At 43.9% G+C, this 23,104-nt stretch overlaps 1 protein-coding gene across 2 annotated transcripts in view; it reads right to left on the bottom strand.

Moving 5' to 3' along the window:
* The window catches only part of trpc3 (transient receptor potential cation channel subfamily C member 3), an 86,960-nt gene that overhangs the window by 44,232 nt on the left and 19,624 nt on the right, over positions 1 to 23,104 (bottom strand). For both annotated transcript variants that reach the window (XM_008112056.2, XM_003221771.3), the window contains exons 2-3: positions 18,653 to 19,424; positions 1,230 to 1,415 (exon numbers count right to left, since the gene is read on the bottom strand). In XM_008112056.2, the coding sequence (XP_008110263.2) occupies positions 1,230 to 1,415; positions 18,653 to 19,424 (958 nt within the window). The remainder of the gene's footprint in view (positions 1 to 1,229; positions 1,416 to 18,652; positions 19,425 to 23,104) is intronic.

Genomic DNA, 23,104 nt, shown 5'->3' on the forward strand with positions numbered 1-23,104 from the left:
CACCACTACTCTGATCTAAACAGCAGTGAGATCACTACGAAATTGGAAATATAATGCCCTCCAGATTGTTACGGAATTTCTCATCACTGGCTCTGCTGGATAGGACCGATGAGACTTACAACCTCATCAGACAACGGTGAATTTGGCCATCACCCCACACTGTCCAACTCACTCGAGTTCCCATCCCACAGGGGGAAGCACTTACTGCCTGGTTTCCCCCCATTGTTCCACGGTGGCATGCGCCTTCCCTTTAACCATGGAGCCCATTGGCTCCCATTGCACAATGTACAGCTACTTCTGGCAGGGCTCCATGGTTAAAGGGAAGGCACATGCCACCGTGGAACAATGAGGGAAACCGGGCAGTCAGTGCTTCCCCCTGTGGGATGGGAACTCGAGTGAGTTGGACAGTGTGGGGTGATGGGTTCCCTGACGGACACTGCCAGAATCACCATAATCTGTGATAATTCTGGCGGCATGTTTGATGAGAACTAAACAATTCCCACACCTTGTAAAAAGAAAATAAATTTCCCAAGCTCTGGTTTGAAGCTTTAATATGAAGAACGAATTAGCAGATGGGAAGAGTTGTATAGTGCTCACCCCTGAGTTAAACAGGAGACTTGAATTAATTCATTTTTTCTCAGGGTGAAAGTGAACCACACAACTGCTTAACTCTGGCTGCATTGTTCCCACTCAGGAAAACTGGCTGAAGTAGTAACCCTGTCAAAAGCATCATGTAATATAACTGAATAGCCATTCCCTCAATGTTCCTATTCATGACAAAGGCAGTGAAAGGGGGGAAAGCTGGCTAAATGTCTTTCAAATCTTTAATTGAGAAAGAGACCCAGGAAGCTGCCTTATACTAGCTAAGACCATTGATCAATCTAGCCAAGCAATAGTTCTCTAGGGTTTCAAACAGGAATTGTTCCAGTTCTACCTGGAAATGCTATAGATTGAAACTGGGTCTTGCTGTATGAACAGCATGTGAGTTCTACCATTTTCCTTTACAATTACATTAATAGAATCATGTACAATGGTTCCTGTTACCTTTTCTTTCAAAAAGGCCAATATATCAGTGGTTAGACTTTGGCATCACTTTGACAACAATGAATTACTCAGAGAAAAGACAGATCCCCACGACAACCCTGCTATAGCAGTTAGGGTTTATTAACACAGGCAGCTCATGACGCAATGCATCCAATATCATGCCTTCCAAAGAGTCAGCTACTTACCTTTTTGACTTCATATTTAATTGCCAGTTTGACACGAGTCAGAGAAGCCCTGTGTCTCTGGATCTCCACTGGCTCAGCTTCCAAATCTCCATTGAGAATGGCTTCTACCTCTTCAGAGTCTCTGCAGAGATCAAGGACGCCGACCACAAAATCCTTACATTGCATAGACAGCTTGCGGTAGTCATTCTAAAAGTGGAAATGTAAAGAGCATGGCCTTTGTTCGCATCAAAGTACAGATGAAATGTATAACTGTAGCAATTAAGTATTAGGATCATGCACATTTATTTAGCGCACGCACATTTCCCCAGTGTGTTTCAACTGCACAGCTTTTCGCTCTCCTATACTTTAATGGTATTCTGATAATACCTGACAACTTATAGATACATTGTAATAAATGTAGCAAAACTGGAAAGAAAAGAAAACTTGACATGCAAAACAAATAACTAGGGAATTTCATGTTAAAATAAACCTCTTAGTCTTAAAGGTGCCACATTTTTAAATCATGTAGTAGTCTAACAAAGCTGTCTGTTTGAAAACAACTAGGAAAGTAAAAGTAAATGAAATGTCATTGCCTGAATTAAGATTCAGTTCATAAAATTAGTCATCTTAGCTACCTGCTTTGTGCCACAATACAAACGGGTTCCAATGGCCATACAGTCCAAAAAACTCACAGCAACCCAATGATTCCAGCCATGAAAGTTTTTGACAATACATTGGATTCCAATTCGTTTATCTACTGGACTTTAATAACCAGGTATACACATAGCAGAGATGGTGGTAGAAGCAATACACAAAGTCCTGAATTTAATAACTTGTCACATGGATAATATGCTTAAACCAGTCTTCTTATGTCTGACTATGGTGGGATACAGGAAGAAGGCATTTCTGAAGATGTACAAGGGATGAAATCATGCAAGGTTTTTGTTTTGTTTTGTTTTGTTTGTGTGTGTGTGTGTTAGGAGTGACTTGAGAAACTGCAAATTACTTCTGGTGTGAGAGAATTGGCCATCTGCAAGGATGTTGTTCAGGGAACACCCAGATGTTTTTGATGTTTTACTATCTTTGTGGGAGGCTTCTCTTATGTCCCCGCATGGGGAGGTGAAGCTAACAGAGGGAGCTCATCCGCCCTGGATTCAAACCGGCAACCTTCAGGTCAGCAACCCAACCTTCAAGTCAGCAGTCCTACCGGCACAAGGGTTTAACCCACTGCGCCATTGGGGCTCCATCATAAGGTTTTGTCTGTTCAAGAAGTGCCTTTGAATTTGGAGCTTGGAAGAATTACTCTTTTGTACTACTACTTACTAAAGCACCCAGCCAGCATGGACACAGTCATGTAGGAAGTCTAGGAGTTATGGCCCAAGTTGGTAACTTTCCCAAATTCGGTTTGAATGGTACTCTAAAGACTACAAAAAGAAAGAATAGCTGGCAATACATTTGTATTGAGATTGCGAACCATGTAGCACAACACATGGCACATTGTACCATTTTCTGTGTTAGATACAAGCTAATCACTTTGTAAACCTATCTGCCTAAGTGTCACCTATCCTTTCTGTCTCACCTGTTCTTACTGTCACTACCACTGTCAGACAACTCTTCCTCTTACCTTTCATAGTTCATTACAAAACTGTTGTTACTGTCTGTTACCTTTCAAACATTCTCTTCTGTTTAGGTACTCTTTAACATTTTTATTGTTATACAGCACTTGCTAAGCCGGGTGGATTTTGATAAAGCGATGGTGAAAAGTACTGAAAATATTCCATTTCTATCAACATTTCAGAGCCGTACTTGTTAAGACATGTTGATACTGGCCACAACTGATGCTAATTAGAATTGTAATCATTATAATTATTAACTGATAATTATGAAACAAGTAATATGTGATATAAGTGATATGTTTAATAGCGAGTTAAACTGCTAAGCTGCAGAACTTGCTGACCGGTAGGTCGGCCATTCGAATCCACAGGATGGGGTGAGCTCCCATTGTTAGCTCCAGATTCTGCCAGCCTAGCAGTTCAAAAACATGCTAATGTGAGTAGATCAATAGGTACCACTTCAGTGGGAAGGTAATGACGCTCCATACCCATTGATATACTCACATTTGCATGTTTTCAAACTTCTAGGTTGGCAGAAGCTGAGGCTAACAGCAGGAGTTCACCCCATTCCCCAGATTTGAACCGCCAATTTTCGGTCAGCAAGTTCAGCAGCTCAGCGGTTTAACCTGCTACAATCTATATATGAATATATATGATAATTCTTGTCTGAACTCAATGTGTTGTTGATGATATCGAAGTCCTAATAGTTGGGAGCTCGATACTTTACAAAGTCCCTCTTGCTCTCTTTTTCTCTCTATATATCCTTACACACAGAGATACAAGCCTGCCTGCCTGCCTCACCACTGATATTCATTGAAGAAGATAATTCCTGCATCTGAGCAATGGAAGAAATATATTATGTGTAAATGTGAAAAATGGTCTTCTATGCTCACAGTGAGCACAGAAGACATTTCTCACACATTTACACATAATATATTTCTTCCACTGCTCAGACTGTTCTAAATGATTTTCAACTACCCTAAACTGTTTTAGACGGCTTTAAATCTTCCATATAGGATGAGATGGACAGGTTGCTTACCTGTAACCATGTTTCTTCGAGTGTACTCTGTGAATTCACACTAATGGAGAGGCTGCGCCTGCGCAGGTCCCAACGGAAACTCTTCCCAAGCTGAAGTTTAAATTTTGGCGGTAGCCACGCCCCTCCGTCCCCGGAGGGCATATAAGGCAGCCCTCGGCGTGTCCTCCTCAGTTCCTACGCCGCTAAGGCAACGAGAAAGGAAGAGGGTTTGCCAGAGGGGAAGGAAGGGCGGGCTTGTGTGAATTCACAGAGTACACTCGAAGAAACATGGTTACAGGTAAGCAACCTGTCCTTTTTCTTCGTGTACTCTGTGAATGCACACTAATGGAGACTAGCAAGCTTAAGTCTCGGAGGCGGGCTAAGCAAACCCTGACAACGAGAAACTGTCCAAACATATGTTTATTAGACATGAAAAATATGAAAAAACATGAAAAAACCATGGTCCGAGGACCCAATAGGTATTGCATCAATACACACCAAGTACCGAGAACAGACCGGTAAGGCATGATATAACCCTTGTAAGAACACATGTGTAGGCAGGAACATCATTCTCCAAGGGAGAAGGTAGTAACAATAAGGCACAAATTGTCAGGGAACAGTGCAAACATGTACTGAACAGGAGAAAAAACAATGAAGAGAGGCACCTGAGAAGAAGGGGTAGCCATAGAGAAGTCATAAGAGCAGAAGGTTAGGACAAGCATGAGGATAAAACTGCTCTAGCAAAGGCTGAGTCCTTTAAAGTCCTTTGGTCTACCCTATAGTGAGACACAAATGTAAGGGGGTTGGACCAGATTGCTGCTCTGCAAATAGAGTCCAGTGGAATGCCCCTTAGAAAGGCAGTCGACGTGGAGAGACCTCTTGTCGAACGCGGGCGAACCGACGGAGGGGGAGGTCGTTTGGCTAGTTCATAGGCCAGTTCAATGGCCTGAGCAATCCAGTGTGAGAGTCTTTGAGAAGAAATAGGATTGCCCAGTTTATCTGGGGCATGGGCCACAAAAAGTTTTGGGGACTTTCGAATGTCCTTAGTACGGTCCCGGTAGAAAAGAAGTGCTCTACGCACATCAAGGAGGTGCAGTCTCCGCTCAAGGGGAGACGAGGGGTCCGGGAAGAAGGCGGGAAGGACAATGTCCTGGTTAAGGTGAAAGGCCGAGACCACCTTGGGAAGGAAGGTGATGTCCGGACGGAGAACGGCGCGGTCGTGATGAAAACGGAGGTAGGGTTCATCAACCCGAAGGGCCGCCAGCTCCGAGGGTCTGCGCGCTGAGGTTATGGCCACCAAGAAGGCAACTTTCCAGGAAAGGAGACGTAGGTCGGTCGAGGCCAAGGGTTCGAAAGGAGAAGCAGTGAGCTGGGAAAGGACAAGCTCAAGGTTCCATCCTGGGGTAGGAGGTTGGGCCGGTGGGCAGATGTTGTTGTATCCTTTCAAGAAGGTCTTGACGAGGTGGTCGGAGAACAATGATGGTCTACCATGTTGTTGAAAGCACCAGGATAGAGCAGCCAGGTAAGATTTCATAGAGGCAAGAGAAAGTTTTTGTTCTGCTAGAGACATAAGGAAGTCCAGCACAATCGGTACCGAGGTTGGGAAAGCAGTGATTCCTCGGGAGCGAAGAAAGGAACGAAAGCGAGAGACTTTATAAGTGTAGGCCCTGGTTGTAGCCGGCTTGTGAGCTGCGCGGAGGACCTCCTGTAAGTTCTGCGGGAGGGAGGTCAGGCGAGAATCCTCCAAGCAGTGAGATGTAGAGAGGGGAGATCCGGATGCAGGATCTGGCCGTTCTCCCTGGATAAGAGGTGTGGTAGAAGAGGCAGAGTGAAGAAGGTCGCCTTGGAAAGACGAAGAAGAGCCGGGAACCACGGTTGACGAGGCCAGGCTGGCGCTATCAGGATCGCCGACATCGGTACCGACCGGAGCCTCTGGAGGACCTTCGGTATCAGAGGAAAGGGCGGAAAGAGATAGATCGGTTCCGCCGACCAGTCCAGAAGAAAGGCGTCTCCCAGGCAGCCTGGAGAGGAGGACGGGAGAAGTCTCGCCCCGTACCGAGGCAGCTGAGCGTTCTGGGGAGAAGCGAAGAGGTCTAGGGTGGGGAAACCCCATTTGAGAAAGAGAGAAAGAAGAGTCTCGGGGTCGAGCATCCACTCGTGGGAGGAAGTCGTCATTCTGCTGAGGGCGTCTGCCAAGTTGTTTTGGATCCCGGGAAGGTGAATCGCCGAGATTTGGATGTTGCGGGCTATGCACCAATGCCACAGCTGGGAGGAGAGAAGCATCAGCTTCCTTGAGCCCGTGCCGCCCTGTTTGTTGATGTAGAATACTGCTACTGTGTTGTCTGACTGTACGAGGACAGATCTTTGGGAGATCAGGCGGGAGAAGGCTTTCAGAGCCTTGAAGATAGCAAGGAGTTCGAGAAAGTTTATGTGATTGGCCTTCTCGGAGGGAGACCAGAGGCCTCGAACAGTGAGGCCCTTCATGTGGGCTCCCCAGCCGAAATTGGATGAGTCTGTGGTTATGGTGATCGAGGGAGGAACCGAGTGGAACGGAAGACCCCTGCAGACGTTGGAGAGGGACTTCCACCAGAGGAGCGACCGACGAACATGAGGCGGGACCGAGAGAAACCTCGAGTTGGGGTGGCGAAATGGCTTGAAAACATCTATGAACCACCTCTGCAGGGACCGGAGACGGAGCCTGGCAAACGGGGTCGTGAGGACTGTGGAGGCCATGTGGCCCAGCAGTACTTGGATGGATCGAGCCCGAACCCTTCGGTGGGTTTCGCAGAAGATGATTTGTTGACGGAGAGCTAGAAACCTGTCGAGCGGGAGCGAGACAGTCTGAGCGATTGAGTCGAACAGGGCGCCGATGAAGCGGATTTTGTTCGACGGGTTGAGGTGAGATTTGTCGTGGTTTAGCTGGAGACCGAGAGAATCTAGAAGAGAGAGGGTGTAGTCGACGTGACGACGGAGTAGGACAGGGTCGGATTCGACCAGAAGCCAGTCGTCTAGATAGGGAAAAACTGTGATCCCCTGGAGCCGGAGGTGGGCAGCCACGACAGCGACGACTTTGGTAAAGACCCTTGGGGCGGTAACGAGGCCAAAGGGTAAAACGGTGAACTGGTAGGTTTGGTCGAGGACCTTGAAAGAGAGGAAGCGCCTGTGGTTTTCTCGAATCGCCACGTGGAAATAGGCGTCTCGGAGGTCTATAGACACGAAGTAGTCTCCGCGGTGAAGCATCGGGAGGATGGAGGCAATGGAGACCATCCTGAACTTGGTTGGGCATATGAAGACATTGAGCATGCGTAAGTCTAGAAATGGGCGGAGGCCCCCACCCCTCTTCGGGACCGTAAAGTACCTGGAGAAGAAGCTTTGAGGGTCCTGTGCCGATGGAGAAGGCCGAATAGCCCCTTTGGCGAGGAGGGTGTCGACCTCTGCGAGAATTTCTTGAGAGGGGTTGGAGAGAAGGACCTGACCGGTGGGAGGGAGTTCCTCGAATTCTAAGGCATAGCCTTCTTGGACAATTTTTAGAACCCAGGCATCTGAAGTAATAGATTTCCATCGGTGAAAGAAGGGAGCCAGGCGGTCTATAAAGAGACCATGAGGTTGATTTGGTGGAGGAGAGGGGTGCGGAGGAGTGAGAACGACATCGGTACCGGAGAAAGAGTCTTTGGAAGGAGAGATGGCGTCAGGAACGCCGGATAGGTTGACCAGCGGTGGGGGTGACCCGGCCGCGTTGTCTTTGAGGTTGTGCGGCCCGACGGGGCTGTTGGCGATTTTGGTTGTTCGATACCGAGGGACGTCTGAAAGATTGCTGGCGGTAAGAAGGAGGCGGGAAGCGTCGAAAGCGTTGAGGAAACCACTTGGTGCGGTGAGCCTGGGGTTGATCGCCGCATTTAGTGGCCAGAACTTTAAAGTCATGGTTGGTTTTAAGCTTGTCATCGGTGCCAGCATTAAAGAGGCCCATGGCGTCGAAGGGGAGGTCCTCGATGACCTGCCTCGAGGAAGAAGATAAGCCGGAAGATCTCAGCCAGGCGTGGCGGCGAATGGCAATGGCGTGGGCGATCATCTTGCCGGCCGTGTCGCCAGTATGCTTAGCCATCTGGATTTGATGATGCGCTAAGGAATCGGCCTCTTGTTGGAGGGTGGACATGACCGACCGGTCTTCGTCGGACAACTTCGCGAAGAAGGGCTGAGCTTTTTCCCAGAGGATCTGCTGGTATGCCCCCATACAGGCCCCATAGTTCGCCATTCTACAAAGTAGAAGGGCTCCGGAGTAGAGCTTTCTGCCGACCGCGTCGAACCTTTTACCCTCTCTGTCTGCAGGGGTAGTGGATTCGCGACCGGAGGACTGAGAGGCCTTCACGACCATGGAATTCGGGTCGGGGTGGTGTTTAAGCCATTCTAAGGTGTCGTCATCCGTACGATACCAGGACTCGATTCTCTTCGAGGTAGGAGGGATCGAGGAGGGGGTTTTCCACGAAGATTGGATAACATCGAGGAGATAGGGTAAGAACGGCAACAGCGTGGCTGGAGGGGCCTGGGCTTGGACCCGCTTGAAAACCGGGTCAGTTACTGCTTTGGAAGTCTGTTTGATTTCTAAACCCAGGGCATCAGCCATTCTAATCATTTGCTCGGAGAAAGCCCGAATGTTGTCGGTAGGCGAAGGAGGATCCACCTCATAGGCATCATGGGGAGGAGAGAGATCGAGGCCTAAGGATACCACCGAGGCCGAGAGAGCAGAATCCGGGCGATCAATTTCTATCTCATCGTCTCCAGCCCCTTGAGGGGACTGGGGAGGAGATGACAACACAGTCTCTGGTGGCGGCACCGCCTCAAGAGCAGGAGCTATCTGCGGCCGAGTTTGTTTGGAGGCCGAAGCCTGGACCGCTCGAGCCAGGCGAGTGGTTTGTCTACCCCGTTCCGGTGTCGAGGTCGGGGGAAAAAGCTGCTGACGAGATGAACGATGAGAAGCAGCAGGTCGAGGAGATGGGACCCTGACCACTGTCTGAGTGGAGTGGTGGGGTGAGTCCTGCAACTCGCCGTCCGAGAGTTGGTGAGGAGAAGGCTGGCGAGGTCGCTGAGCGGGAGCGATCGGAGAAGACCTTCTAGAAGAAGTTGCAGAAGAAGGGGCATCCATCTTGGAGGAGGCAGAAGAGGAAGAGCGCTGGGTTGCCCTCTTCTTAGCGAGCGGTTGTTTTGATGGAACCCTCAGGGATTTACCGGGTGTGGGAGGGATCATTGCTGAGTCGGATTGGGTCCGACGAGCTTCCTCATGAGCCCTTTTAAAGGCGATCTTCATCGCGGAGGTCGATGGAGGAGCCCCGAGCTGGGATCGAGCCGAGGAAACGGAAGCTACCGAGCTCGATGTCGAGGAAGGACCGACCCGACCAGAACGTGTCGACACCGTGGCCGTGGTGAGAGTGCACGGTGGTTTAGCGGCCTTGGACGACCTGGAGGCTCTGGACGCCTTAGACGAGACCGAAGGGGCATTAGCCGCTGAAGACGACATCGGTTCCGGGTTAAGCGGTGACTTCGTGCCCGAAGTCGACGGAGCGGGTCCAGGAGCGAGCGATTTTTCGTAGAGCGCCGCTCTAAGCCTCGCGGCTCTATTCTTGCGAGCCTGGGCCGTTAGGGCCAGGCAGAAACGGCAGGTACCGACGACATGTGCTTCTCCAAGGCAGTAGAGGCACTTGGCGTGGCCGTCGGAGTCAGGAATTTTAGCGGCACACTGAGTGCAGCGCTTGAAGCGAGTCGTAGACATGAGAATCCGAAGTGAACCTTGCGGCGGAAAAAAAGGAACTGAGGAGGACACGCCGAGGGCTGCCTTATATGCCCTCCGGGGACGGAGGGGCGTGGCTACCGCCAAAATTTAAACTTCAGCTTGGGAAGAGTTTCCGTTGGGACCTGCGCAGGCGCAGCCTCTCCATTAGTGTGCATTCACAGAGTACACGAAGAAAAAATAAATATTTTCATTACTAAATAAACTTGAAAGCCCAGTAGGTGGTAAAGTGCAGTGATTGGAAAGGGGCAGGGATTGTTAGTCTATAATCCCTCTAACAACATGGCCAGTTGCGGAGAACAATGCAAAATGCATTAAAAACAACAACAAGAGGCATCAATTTGGAGGTGCCTAATAGTCACGTATCCAGAGATCCTTTTCTTCCTCGGTGCTAGACATCTCTGCTATGCAACAGCAGAGCAGATCACACTTATCATTGAACTGTTCTCTAAACTAGTCACGTTAATGTTGCCCTTAGTCACAATACTAGCTTTTACATTGTTTGTGCTTGGCTGCTCATACATGACAACTTCTTTCATGTTTTTTTTCCAGTCCAACCTCTCTGCTTACTTTAACGGAATACTTTAGTTACAGCACTTCAGTATGTGACCTTGAGTTCTTTCTGCAATTATAGACCTTCTCTCTTTATCCTCTTACTGCACCAGCACACAAAGTTTTTATTTGCTATGTACATTTTGGCAAAATTGGCATCACAAGTAGCAAAGCTCCACAACTGAGAACACAGTTCTTTCTGTGTTTTCCTGTTCTTCAACGCCTCACATACTTATGCACCAGGTATGCCCATTTTTCTACCCTTCAATCATTTCCACTCACATTCCTCAAATAATATACTAAATCGCTAATACGTTTCTGTTGAATCTTACTTATTTCACTAATATGTCAAGAGCAGTTTCATTCCTACAATATACCTTTATGGGTTTCAAGAAAAGAAAAACTGAAAGGTTCAACAATCACAACAAAAGGAACATTCAATTGCATTAATTCAAAAAATGAAAAAGAATATGGAAGGAGAAATTAGTCTTCTGCCTACCACAGAGACACCTTTCTGAAAAACCAAATCTCCATCAAAAGCCTTCAAACTCAGCTTATAGATTTATTATTTCTTTTAAGTCATTGTACATATAAAAGTGAGCTTTGAGCAACAAACAGCACCAAAAAAGCTTTTCAAAGAGTAGGATTGGTACCAGGCAGGGGGAAAAAATATGCATGTACATGTTTTCCAATATTAGAGCTTTGCAGCATTTTAAAGTCTAGTAAATTTATTATGACACAAGATTTCATCAGCTGTATGAAGTGTTATGGCAAGTTACAAGTATATACTTGTGATATAAACATAGCATATTCTGTATCTGATGAGGTGGACTGAACATCAATAAAACCTGCGTCACAATAAAAAATTAGTCTTTAAGATACAAGATGCTTTGTTGTTTAATCACTCAAGGTCCTCTCAGCATTACTCTTTCCCATCTCTAATCATACCAAAGTGTTTATAAAAGAGAGCCTCATCATGGCAGATATATGTCCCTGACAAGAGATGCTCCATTGAACAGCAGCCACTGTTCTTTTGAAGTTATTAAGGAATTTACATTTTTACAGAGTAGCAATAACCTTAATATAAAAGAAGCATTTCCTCATGGTTGCCAATAGTGCTAACTTAGAGCCCTGTAATACATGTATTCCAAATTAGCAAGCAAGCAAGGGTTAGGGTTAGGGTTAGGAAGGAAAGCAGACCATGCTTGCTCTGTCTCAAATGTGTGGCTGGCATGCCTTAAAGATCAAGCCAGGTCCTGTCTGGAGCCTGAAATCCTTTGCCATGTTTTATGCAGTAAGGCCAGAGTCTTGACAAGGAAAGCAACCTCTAGTTGTTGTGTGATTTCAAGTCATTTCTGTCTCATGGCAACACCAAGGTGAACCTGTCATTGGGTTTTCTTGATAGATTTGTTCAGAGGGGATTTGAGTTTGCCCTCTCTTTGAAGTTTGCCCAGGGTCACCCAGTGGGTTTCTATGGCCAAGTGGGTATCCAAACCCTGCTCCTCTAGAGTTAGTGTCCAATGCTCAGAACACTGTCCCATGCTGCCATCAAATAAAACAAAACTATACGTTCATAGTCTTGATTTCAGGTTGCTCTCGCCCTTCCGTGGCTACTAAAATGGTGAGTATCATTACTATGATGTTAAACACTTCTGGTATTCGAAGTATGGCATTTCTAAACCCTTGTGCCAGCAGGACTGCTGACCTGAAGGTTGAGTTGATGACTTGAAGGTTGCCAGTTCCAATCCTGAGAAAACATGGATGAGCTCCCCCTGTCAGCTCCAGCTCCCCATGCGGGGACATGAGAGAAGCCTCCCACAAGGTTGGTAAAACATCGAAATATCCAGGCATCCCCTGGGCAACGTCCTTGGAGACGGCCAATTCTCTCACACCAGAAGTGACTTGCAGTTTCTCAAGTCACTCCTGACACACACACAAAAATCTACCCAAAATCAAGAACAGTTTAAGAGTCTCATATTTGGTTTTCTTCTCAGCCCAGGACATGGGAGTTGGCATAGAAGCCTCTTCTCATTCTGTTTCTCCTATTTAATTCCAGTCCAATTCTACAGCACTCTCTGATCCAGCTTAGTCTTCCAGAAGACAGCCAAGAGTTGTTTAATCTCTTCAAGTCACTTGTCCGCATTCTGTCTGGTGAAGGACATAGGATCCATCGTTGCTGCAACCAGATTTCACATTTCAGTGCTTCTTCTGGCTGTAAAGCAACTTACCAAATCACACAGCCCCATATTAGTACCACTATTTATCCAGGAATTGCAATTGGCCCCCCACATTTGCAGGTTTGACTTTTGTATTTTTAAGTATTCATTGGTTTCATTAAAAAAAATTGTCTTAGAATCTCTGGGTCTTTCAGAGTGGCTCCAATTGGAAGCTGGCCATAGAATCACACTCGAAGCTCTAGAGATTTCAGAAAAGTTTTTCTTTCTAAGGATCTCCCTCTATGGTCAACTTTCATAGAGTTGCACTGAAAGACCCAGAAATACCTAGACATGCTCTCTCTGGTAAAAAATAAAGCAACATTTTTATTCACCATTTATCACTTTCACTGGGATCCTGTGCCCCTAACCCCAGTGAATATGGATATACATATCTTGGAAAGATTTCTGGTTTTAAGGTGAGTAAACACAAGACCAAAATGCTAACAAAAATATGAGACAAGACGACAAAACTAAACTATGACAAATATCTGACTTCGACGTAGAAAAGATGAAATATTTAGAAATAACTGTGTCAGAGAAGAATTAAAAATTATTTGAAATTTTTCACCAGTCCACTGTATTACTGAATTGATGCATTCCCCAGGCAGTCATTTTCTCCTCGAGAGGGTAACAAGAGGTTAGCTCAGGCATGGGCAAACTTCGGCCCTCCAGGTGTTTTGGAGTTCAACTCCCACAACACCTGGAGGGCCGAAATTTGCCCATGCCTGGGTTAGCTGATACAACGCTATAAACAGAAGTAAGATTTCTTACTTATAAATATGGGACTGCTCAAACACTTCCCAGAAAGAACTATCAAGTTACATATAAGGCTGAAAATTTGTCAATCTTTAATGACATATCTACCAAATTATTAATTTATCCCCACCCCATCCTTGTTCCATGCTCAGAAGAAGAACATAATTACCCATATTTTATTCCTACAAGATCTCTATGCAGTAGATTAGTTAGAGAACTAATGATACGCTTGGGGTCTCCATCTTTTAACCTCGGCAGCTGAACTAAACTGGCTTCCTTACAGTTAATTAGACTGATCTTTAAAATGTGGCTATTGCTAAGTACTGATGTTACAGCAAGGATTAGATCTGTCACATATTTTTATTATTTATTAAGGCATTAATTTTTTATCCAGCTCTTCTTCCAAGCCATTCAAGAATTTACCAGCCTTGTGGCATCACATTTCAAAACACACCGATCAAACAGGCTGAGAGTTGGCAAACCAAGTGGGGAGAATGGGATTTGAAAAGTGACGCAAGGATGGCAACTTTGGGAAGTCTCTCAACCGCATGCAATTTATCAGCGCAATAGAGCAAAACAAGTGCTTGGCACGACAACATTAGCAAAGCAAAACCTGAAAGGAAGACAAGGTCAATCTGTCCCACATAGACACTAGTGGCCAACGAAGTAGGTCTACAGCTAAGGGGATGTAAACGATCCCGCATTAACAATCACATTCTCCGCACTTGAGCAAACACACCAACTCTTGAGAATCTCTGGCTCCTTCTAACAAAGAGAACTTATTCCTCTTTCTGTGAATCAGTGGCCAATGCTATCGCCACCAATCAGGATTAGACTTACTTTAATTTAGCCCTTAAGAGCAATTAATGGTCAATAGGAAAAGGTTTACCTATAAATGCAAAACATATCTCTGTGTTTATCTCCCAAGATTTCATTTGACCTGTTTTAACTTCTTATTTCCTACCAGCAGCCTGTGGTTTAAGTATGGGGGACACATTGTTCCAATATTTCAGAGAGAGGTGCCCTTCTGTTTGGATCGATGGCTTTTGTTTTTCTTTCCAAACATAATGACATTGCATTACATCTGCTTCCCCCAATGCAGTGCCCTCCATATATACTGAACTACAAGACCTAGAACACCCGACCCCTTTCTGACTCATGTTTGACAGGAGTTGTGGTCCAAGGCATCTGGAGGGCACCATACTGGGGAAGTTAAAGTTTTAACTACTTTATTTTTGATATAAACTTCAGAAGTTAGTGCTGTCATTATTTGCTTTGATCTACAATGCTTCCTAATTATTTGCCATAAACCTTTTTTCTATTTATGTGCAGTTGTTAATCCCCAACTATGCAGGCAAAATGAATGATGGATTTACTTCATAATCTATGTTCAAATGCCTTCAATAAAGAGACAATTTTATGTTTTGCAGAATCATAGAGTTGGAAGAGACCTCACGGGCCATCCAGTCCAACCCCCTGCTAAGAAGAAGGAAAATCACATTCAAAGGACCTTCAACATTCAAAGCACCCCCAAAACTAACAAAATGAAGTTCAACAAGGAGAAATGCAAGATACTCCACTTAGGCAGAAAAAAATGAAATGCAAAGATACAGAATGAAGGAAGCCTGGCTCGACAGCAGTACAAGTGGAAAAGATCTTGGAGTACTTGTGGACAACAAGTTAAACATGAGCCACCAATGTCAAGCGGCAGCTAAAAAAGCCAATGGGATTTTGGCCTGCATAAATAGGAGTATAGTGTCTAGATCCAGGGAAGTCATGCTACCCCTCTATTCTGCCTTGGTCAGATCACACCTGGAATATTGTGTCTAATTCAAGGCACCACAATTTAAGGGAGATGTTGACAAGCTGGAATGTGTCCAGAGGAGGGCAACTAAAAGAATCAAGGGCTGGGAGAACAAGCCCTATGAGGAGCGGCTTAAAGAGCTGGGCATGTTTAGCCTGCAGAAAAGAAGGCTGATATGAGACATAATAGCCATGTATAAATATGTGAGGGGAAGTCATAGGGAGGAGGGAGCAAGCTTGTTTTCTGCTGCCCTGGAGACACGGAACAATGGCTTCAAACTACAGGGAAGGAGATTTCACCAGAACATTAGGAAGAACTTCCTCACTGTGAGAGCTGTTCAGCCGTGGAACTCTCTGGCCCAGAGTGTGGTGGAGGCTCCTTCTTTGGAGGCTTTTAATAAAGAAATACTTGTAATAAAAGATTCTTTATTACAAGATGAGATAGTACAGCCTTCCCATAACCTATAAAAGGTCCATGGTGTTATAATCTCACAAAACCATCTTTATAATTATAATAATTATAATAAGAGTCTGTTTTATTTAATCAAGAAGCATATAACAAACAACAAGGAAAGAAGACAATCCTTATTCTCTCTCACACACACACACATTACAAGGGATTAGTAATATAGTGTATAAACCACAAAGGATCCATCAAGCTGCAATATAATAAATTAAGTAGTGTGCCATAGGATAAATTACAATAATGAGCAGATTGATGTTGTGTATAAGGTTTCATCTTGCTTTCTTCATTTAGGATTTGAGGATTAAAGACTCCAGTTGAGTTTTTCCACCTGCAAAATAACTTTTAAAAACTAGGGGAAACCAGGGGCTTCAGGGTGTTAATGGGCCACAGAAAGAAGGATTAGGAACTCCATGTACTCTACAGGCCACATTTACCCCATCCTGGATTGAAATAATGAAGTAATTATACATTATGACAACTAGCAAAATATTCAACTTGCAAACAGGTCAAATTTAAATGTACCCCACAGATAGATTCTCCAACAGAAGAGGTATTTAAGATACTGAATTGCCATGCAGCTGGGATTTAATAGATCTTAGATTGTACACTACATCTAGTGGGGTAGTTACACATTTCAAAGAGATTACATTCTTCATGGCAGCCTATAGCCATGGCCCAAAAAAGCGAACCCAAAGAAACAGATAGCTACATATACCTCACAACTTCTGAGGATGCCTGCAATAGAAGTGGGTGAAACGTCAGGAGAGAATGCTTCTGGAAAATGGCCCAGAAACAACCCAGTGATTCCGGCCATGAAAGCCTTTGATAACACAAACAGATAGTTGTATTCAGTTGCTATAACCATATTAATGCTAGCAATTTTCTACCAGCAGGTCTTTTATAATATTAATAGACTTTGACTGTTAGTTCAAGACCAAGCCACTCCCAATTACTTTGCATTACGAGAAGAATAGCTCACAACAATATAACCATCACACAAGTCAAAAAAGTACAAGTAAAGCCCTGACATACAGTGCAAACAGAATCTGCGAATCCTACCTCCTCCAAGGGGAACTGAATCACCTAAACTGGGCTCTACAGGCCAATGGAGACTCCACCACAGACATCAGAAGAACTGCAAGGCCAAGAACAAGCCACGAGAGAAAAGACAAAGATCCACCCAGAGGAAAAGTGTTCTTACCATACATCAAGGGAACCAATGACCACATAGGAAAGCTGATGAAGAAACACAAACTTATCTAGAGACCCACTAAGAAAATCCAACAAATGCTAAGGTCAGCAAAGGACAAAAGGGATCTTCTCACCTCTGAAGGAGTCTACCGTATACCATGCAGCTGTGGACAAGTCTACATACTGTAGGGACCACCAAACACAGCATGAAAGGCGCTGCAGACTAACTCAACCGGAGAAGTCAGACATAGCAGAGCACTTGATGAACCAACCTGGACACAGCATATTATTTGAGAACACAAATACTGGACCACTCTAACAACCACTATGTCTGACTACACAGAGAAGCCATTGAAATCCACAAGCATGTGGACCATTTCAACTGCAAGAAAACCATGAAAATAACCAAAATTTGGCTGCCAGTATTAAAAACACTAAAATCAGGATAGTAAATAAAGAAAAACACTCTGAAAAACGGGGAATCCCAGACATGAAACAATCAGGGTCAGCTAACACCTCCCAACAAAGGATTTCCCCAGGCAGGAATCAGCCAGGCCTTGAAGCTGCAAGGCTTTTCAATGCTAATCAAGGTGATTAATTCTAATATTCACACTTGCCTTCAACAGAAAAGAGTTCTTTCTCCCACCTTGGACCTTCCACAGATATATAAACCTCCCTTGCCTAGTTTCCAATATAGCTCACAACCACTGAGGATGTCTGCCACAGGTGTGGGTGAAATGTCAGGAGAGAATGCTTCTGGAACATGGCTATACAGCCTAGAAAACTAACAGCAACCCAACAATATATTTTTGCTGGAAAAATCCATACATACAACTTGGACCAATGACTGTGAGAATTGCACAAAAGGAACAAAGGATTTTGAGAGGAACTGCAAATAAAAGAAGAGCCCTGTAATCAAAGGTTTTAATGCTTCAACTTTCTAACCTTTCCCTCCATTACATTACTGATTGAATCTGAGTACTATAGTAATCCTTTACAAAAAAAAACAGGTGGTACTTCAAATGCTATTAGGTAGCTGCTCTCATCAGCCCTGGACAGCCTAAGTAATGATATGAAGTAGAGGACATCATCTGCTGGGTTACATACATCCCATCCCTGCCATGCACCATCATCCATCCTCACCTCCACATAGATACACACATTAACCTTCTGTCACTGCTCTTCGTGCTTGGAGCAGACGTCATGGATTAATGTAGTTTCTGCCTCTTCTCAATAATTTCAGGAAAAGTTAATTAAAGAAGCAGAATCCAACAGTGACCCAGAAAAGCCCCACTTAAAGATTTGCTACAGCTGGATAAAGTGCCACTCGCAGAACTGATTCTGTTTACCACCTGTAACCAATGACCCAGTTTCTTTCACATAGAAAACATTTGCCAGGATATGGCTACTCTCTGTAACTTTTATGAAGTACTACAAAGAATATGAACAGGATTTATGGTCACAACTGAGTAAAGTCTGGAGAAAACAACAACAAAAAACACCCTGCCATTCTGTAACCCTATAATGGCAACAATCAAGGAACACAAAGAAAGACAGAACATCAGTACAGATTTTAACAACTGGCTCCTGTACATTTCTGGGAAATGAATGAGCATAATGTTCTTCTGATACAAAAAGGACAAATGCATTCAGCTTTCATAACCTGTAAACAACCGCATTCAGAAGGTGTGAATAGAAACAAGAACATTCATTTAAGACCTATATCTCAAAAACCAAATGATTTTTCTAGTGATTCAGATAACATTATTTCAATCAAGTGTGCTTCAATAAAAAACATTATTTCCTCAGAGTGAACAAACTTGTTTTCACCCATTCTAGGGGGATAATGCATTTTAGTAATATTTCGTACTTATTAAGTACTGAAGTATTTTCATTTAAAGAAAAAATAGCACTTGTTATAACATCCAGGCATCTGAGCAGCAATACCAACAAAAACAGCTAAAAGTGGTGAGCAATTATGTGATGTGGATGAATCCTCGGAAGCTATGAATAGGAGACAGAAAAGGTATGAAAAGAGAAGTCTTACCTTGAATTCTTTCTCAATATTAGCCAGTTTGGCAAGCTCATTGCTAAGTTCTAGAGCAGTGAGAACAGGGTCTTCACTAGACAAGGACAGGTAGGCAGGACTCGCCAGTCCCTTATATGCATTTATCCTTGACCTGGAATGACTAAAAGAATCGATCTTTTGTTTTTCAGTGCAATCGTTGCATTTGCAAAAATAATCATGAGGTCTCTCTATCCTCGCCCCTTTCATTAACAGCATATGTACCACCTCATACTTCTGGCAATGAGCAGCTAAAATGATGGGGGTGATGTCTGGGGAAAAGCGGGTGCCGTCTTCATCGTAAGAGTAGAAGTCATCGTCCTGAAGCTCCTGCTCACAGGGACTCAAAGTCAGTCGCTTGCTAGCGGCAAAGCCAGGGTGATTCAAGATCGCTTCCACTATTCTGACATAGCCTTTGCTAATGGCAAGCAGCAGGGCATCTCCAATCCGTGCCAGGTTCTCCTTCTTTAACAGGAGTTCCGTCACTTCCAAATGTTCGTTCCCAACTGCGAGCTGCAAGGCATTTTGACCCATGTAGTCAACACAGTTGACATTCAGTGTTTTTGACTCCTCCAACATTTTGCGCACCACAGGGATGTTTCCATACTCGGCTGCATCAAGAAAGCGCTCTTCCTCGGCTGTGAGGCTTGTGCCTCTCTCGTTGAACATAAAAGCTGGGCCTCGAATTGCTTGGCGCCTCCCTTTTTCCCTCATCACAGTCATACGTCTCAGAGAAGGGCTTCCATCAATGGACCTAACGAACAGAAAAAACCAAGTTGAAATATTTCATACTAGCGGAATCTACAGCTGGTATGGACAACTGTGGTCTTCCAGAGGATTTTGGCATGTAAATCCCTTCAGTCCTACTTATCATAACATATAGGAGGCATTATGGGACCTGGAGCCATAAACTTAGAGAACAGGTGTTCTCAAAGTGTTCTCTGCAGAACCCTTGGGGCTCCGTGAAGCATACCTAAGGGCTCCGCGGTTCCTCCTCCTCCAAACTTTTCCTGCTCTTTCCCTTCCCTCCCTCCCTTGCCACCAAAAGTCTTTTTCCCTTGGCCCCCTTATCATGCAGCTCCTGAGTTATGTATGCAATCTGCAGCAAATCAATGAAAGATATTTCAATGCCTTCACACTTTGGTTCTACAAATGTTTTGAACTTTAGGTTCCAAAACAACAAACATGTCAGTTGGAAAGATATGTTGCCAGTTGTAGTCCAAATTACAGGCAAAACTTTAAAAAAATATTTTTGGAACACAACTCCCAGAATCTCTCAACCATCATGGGCCCCAGCTTGGAGTTCTGGAAACTGCAGTCCAGAAATTACATTTTCCAAGCTCTGCCCCAGCCATTTATCAACACCACAGAGACCCAGTTACAAAAACAAGCAGATCATACTTCAGCATAGCAATATCCACTGCACTGTATGCTTATGACAGGTCACATTTTTCCATTCCCCACTTTGTTAGCTTCCATATAACAACCCCTCTAACATTGTTAATATTCCCTATCTTGAAGGAGCTACAGAAAACATACTTAGCACGCTTTTTTTTTGATGCCAAATAAATGTAAGGAAACAATTGACTGAGATAATCAGGAAACTAGCCGTCATAAAGGCTAGCATGCAGTCATGATTAGTTATTCCACTCAAAATGAGTAAGGCATAAGTTAGGGTTGCTGTGAGTTTTCCAGGCTGTATGGCCATGTTCCAGAAGCATTTTCTCCTGTTATTTTGCTCACATATATGGCAAGCATCCTCAGAGGTTGTGACGTCTGTTGGAAAATAGGCAAGTGGGGTTTATATATCTGTAAGTCCAGGTGGGAGAAAGAAGTATTATCTGTTTGAGGCAAGTGTGAATGGTGCAATTGGCCACCTTGATTAGCATTAAATGACCTTGCAGCTTTAAAGTCTGGCTGCTTCCTACCTAGGGGGATCCTTTGTTGGGAGGTTTTAGCTGGCTCTGATGGTTTCATGTCTGGAATTCCCCTGTCTTCTGAATGTTGTTCCTTATTTACTGTCCTGATATTAGATAGTTTTTAAAATACTGTTAGTTTTATATTATGTTCTACTCATGGCACCTAATGTTCTCCCTGCTGAATTTTTCTCTTTTCCCTGTGTCTTCTTGGATAGCTGTAAATATGTGTTTTATTTCCCTTCCCAATGTCCACAGATTTCATTGTCCACTTATATTAGTACTCATCACCACATGGTTAAAGTAAAGCATTTTCGTTTCATTACTTGACTCCTCTTTTAGAAATTCTACATAAGTCTGCTCCTAAGAATTGACAGATTTCCCAGAATAGTATGGGGCCCCTTCCACAAAGCTGAATCTGCCTTGAACTGGGATATATGGCAGTGTGGACTCAGATATTCCAGTACAAAGCAGATATAGTGGGATTTTCTGCCTTGATATTCTGGATTATATGGCTGTGTGGAAGGGCCCTAGGAAACATTCCAGCAGGATTGGGAGGCAGGGGACTAAAATATTCTGTAAGCAATAGTGCTTTCACTCTCACATTTTAGTATAAGTCCAGATTCTAAATAAACTATTCTTTAAAAGAATGTTTCATTTCTGCCACTACATTTTCCATTCACCCACTCCGCACATTTCTGTACTGCCAATCAATTATCAGCTCTCAATTTATTGCATCAACAGCATTTCAAGGGTAGACTTGCAAAATTACTTTATTACTTTGAAGCAAAATAGGCTGTTATTAATCAAAAGTAGCATCATTTTCCAGAAGATTAATATGAAAGAACAAACCTAGATCACGCATATCAAGTCTGTACATGCAATCTAATATCAGAAATATGAAATTGACCATTATGAATGACTCATACTACACTGAATTAAATACCATGGTATAGGAAATACTTCCAAATCCACTGCCAATGTCACAGCTGAATCAGCCAATTTAAAAATACTTATCTAATTTCTTAGAGAAGCAAAAAGTATCAGCTTACTTGTCATGCCTCTAATATTCCTTGCACCTATTTGTGGCGTTAACATATATTTCACCAATTCTTATGAAACGAATGGGAAATACTGGATACCTAGCAGTCTCATTAACAGACACCCCCCACACATATTATATTTAACAATATTTTCATAACAGGACTCAATTAAATCAAAATTTCTAAATAAGGCTGGGCAACTCTGGCCTTACATATGTTTGTGAAGCCAAAATTGTATATATAAAACAGGCATGGGCAAACTTGGGCCCTCCAGGTGTTTTGGACTTCAACTCCCACAATTCCTAACAGCCTACCGGCTGTTAGGAATTGTGAGAGTTGAAGTCCAAAACACCTGGAGGGCCCAAGTTTGCCCATGCCTAATATAAAACCATCCTGAAGGACACAGATGCCCATCCATATTGTAGAGTCAAGAGCAAATATTTTCCATAATGAAGTAATGGAGAAGAGGCTATATTTTACTACTGCATTTCCCCGAAAATAAGACAGTGTCTTATATTAATTTTTGCTCCCACAGATGTGCTAGGTCTTTATTTATTTATTTATTTATTTATTTATTTATTTACAGTATTTATATTCCGCCCTTCTCGCCCCGAAGGGGACTCAGGGTGGATCACATTATACACACATAGGGCAAACATTCAATACCCATAAACACATCAAACAGAGACTGAGACAGACAGACACAGAGGCAATTTAACCTTCTCCTGAGGGGATGTTCGATTCTGGCCACAGGGGGAGCAGCTGTTTCATCATCCACTCTGATGGCACTTCCTCATTCCAGGTCGTAAATTAGTTAAACTTGCCTCCCCACTTTTTATAATTGGTACCTTATTTCCTACTTGATAGATGCAACTATCTTTCGGGTTGCTAGGTCAGCAACGAGCAGAGGATGTCTTATTTTGCTCCCTCCTCCTCCACCGGGAAATGTCTTATATTTGGCAATTCATCAAAACCTCTACTAGGTCTTCTTTTTGGGGGATGTCTTATTTTTGGGGAAACACGGTAGCTAATCATAATCATGACTTACTTTTATTTTAGCAGCTCCAGTTTTCAACAGTTTTTTAATGTATTTTTTACTAACCTATGCCAATCAAAACTTCATTATTGGGTTTACTCCATGGATCCATGCCTACTGCTGAAGAGAGTAACAAGATGTGCTGTAAGACCTTGTAGAAAACACTCAAGCTACTAGGGCTTTCATTTCCACCTTATGTGCTGAAGGAGAAGGGATGCACTAAGTTTTTAAAAGGAAAAGCAGTATGATTCAGCATCTAAAGCTCATTGTACTTTTGGGCATACCTAAGACTAAATCTCAAGCCTATTTACTTGACTAAAGGAGACTTCCCTGCTTCTTTCCCCTCCATAAGACTTCAGCTCACCAATTCTGACAATGCATTGATGACCTTGCTGAATGACTGAGTCAGGGTACAGGGGGAAGTCACATCAATCTAGCT

This window comes from Anolis carolinensis, chromosome 5, assembly GCF_035594765.1.
Source record: "Anolis carolinensis isolate JA03-04 chromosome 5, rAnoCar3.1.pri, whole genome shotgun sequence".
Lineage (NCBI taxonomy): Eukaryota > Metazoa > Chordata > Lepidosauria > Squamata > Dactyloidae > Anolis > Anolis carolinensis.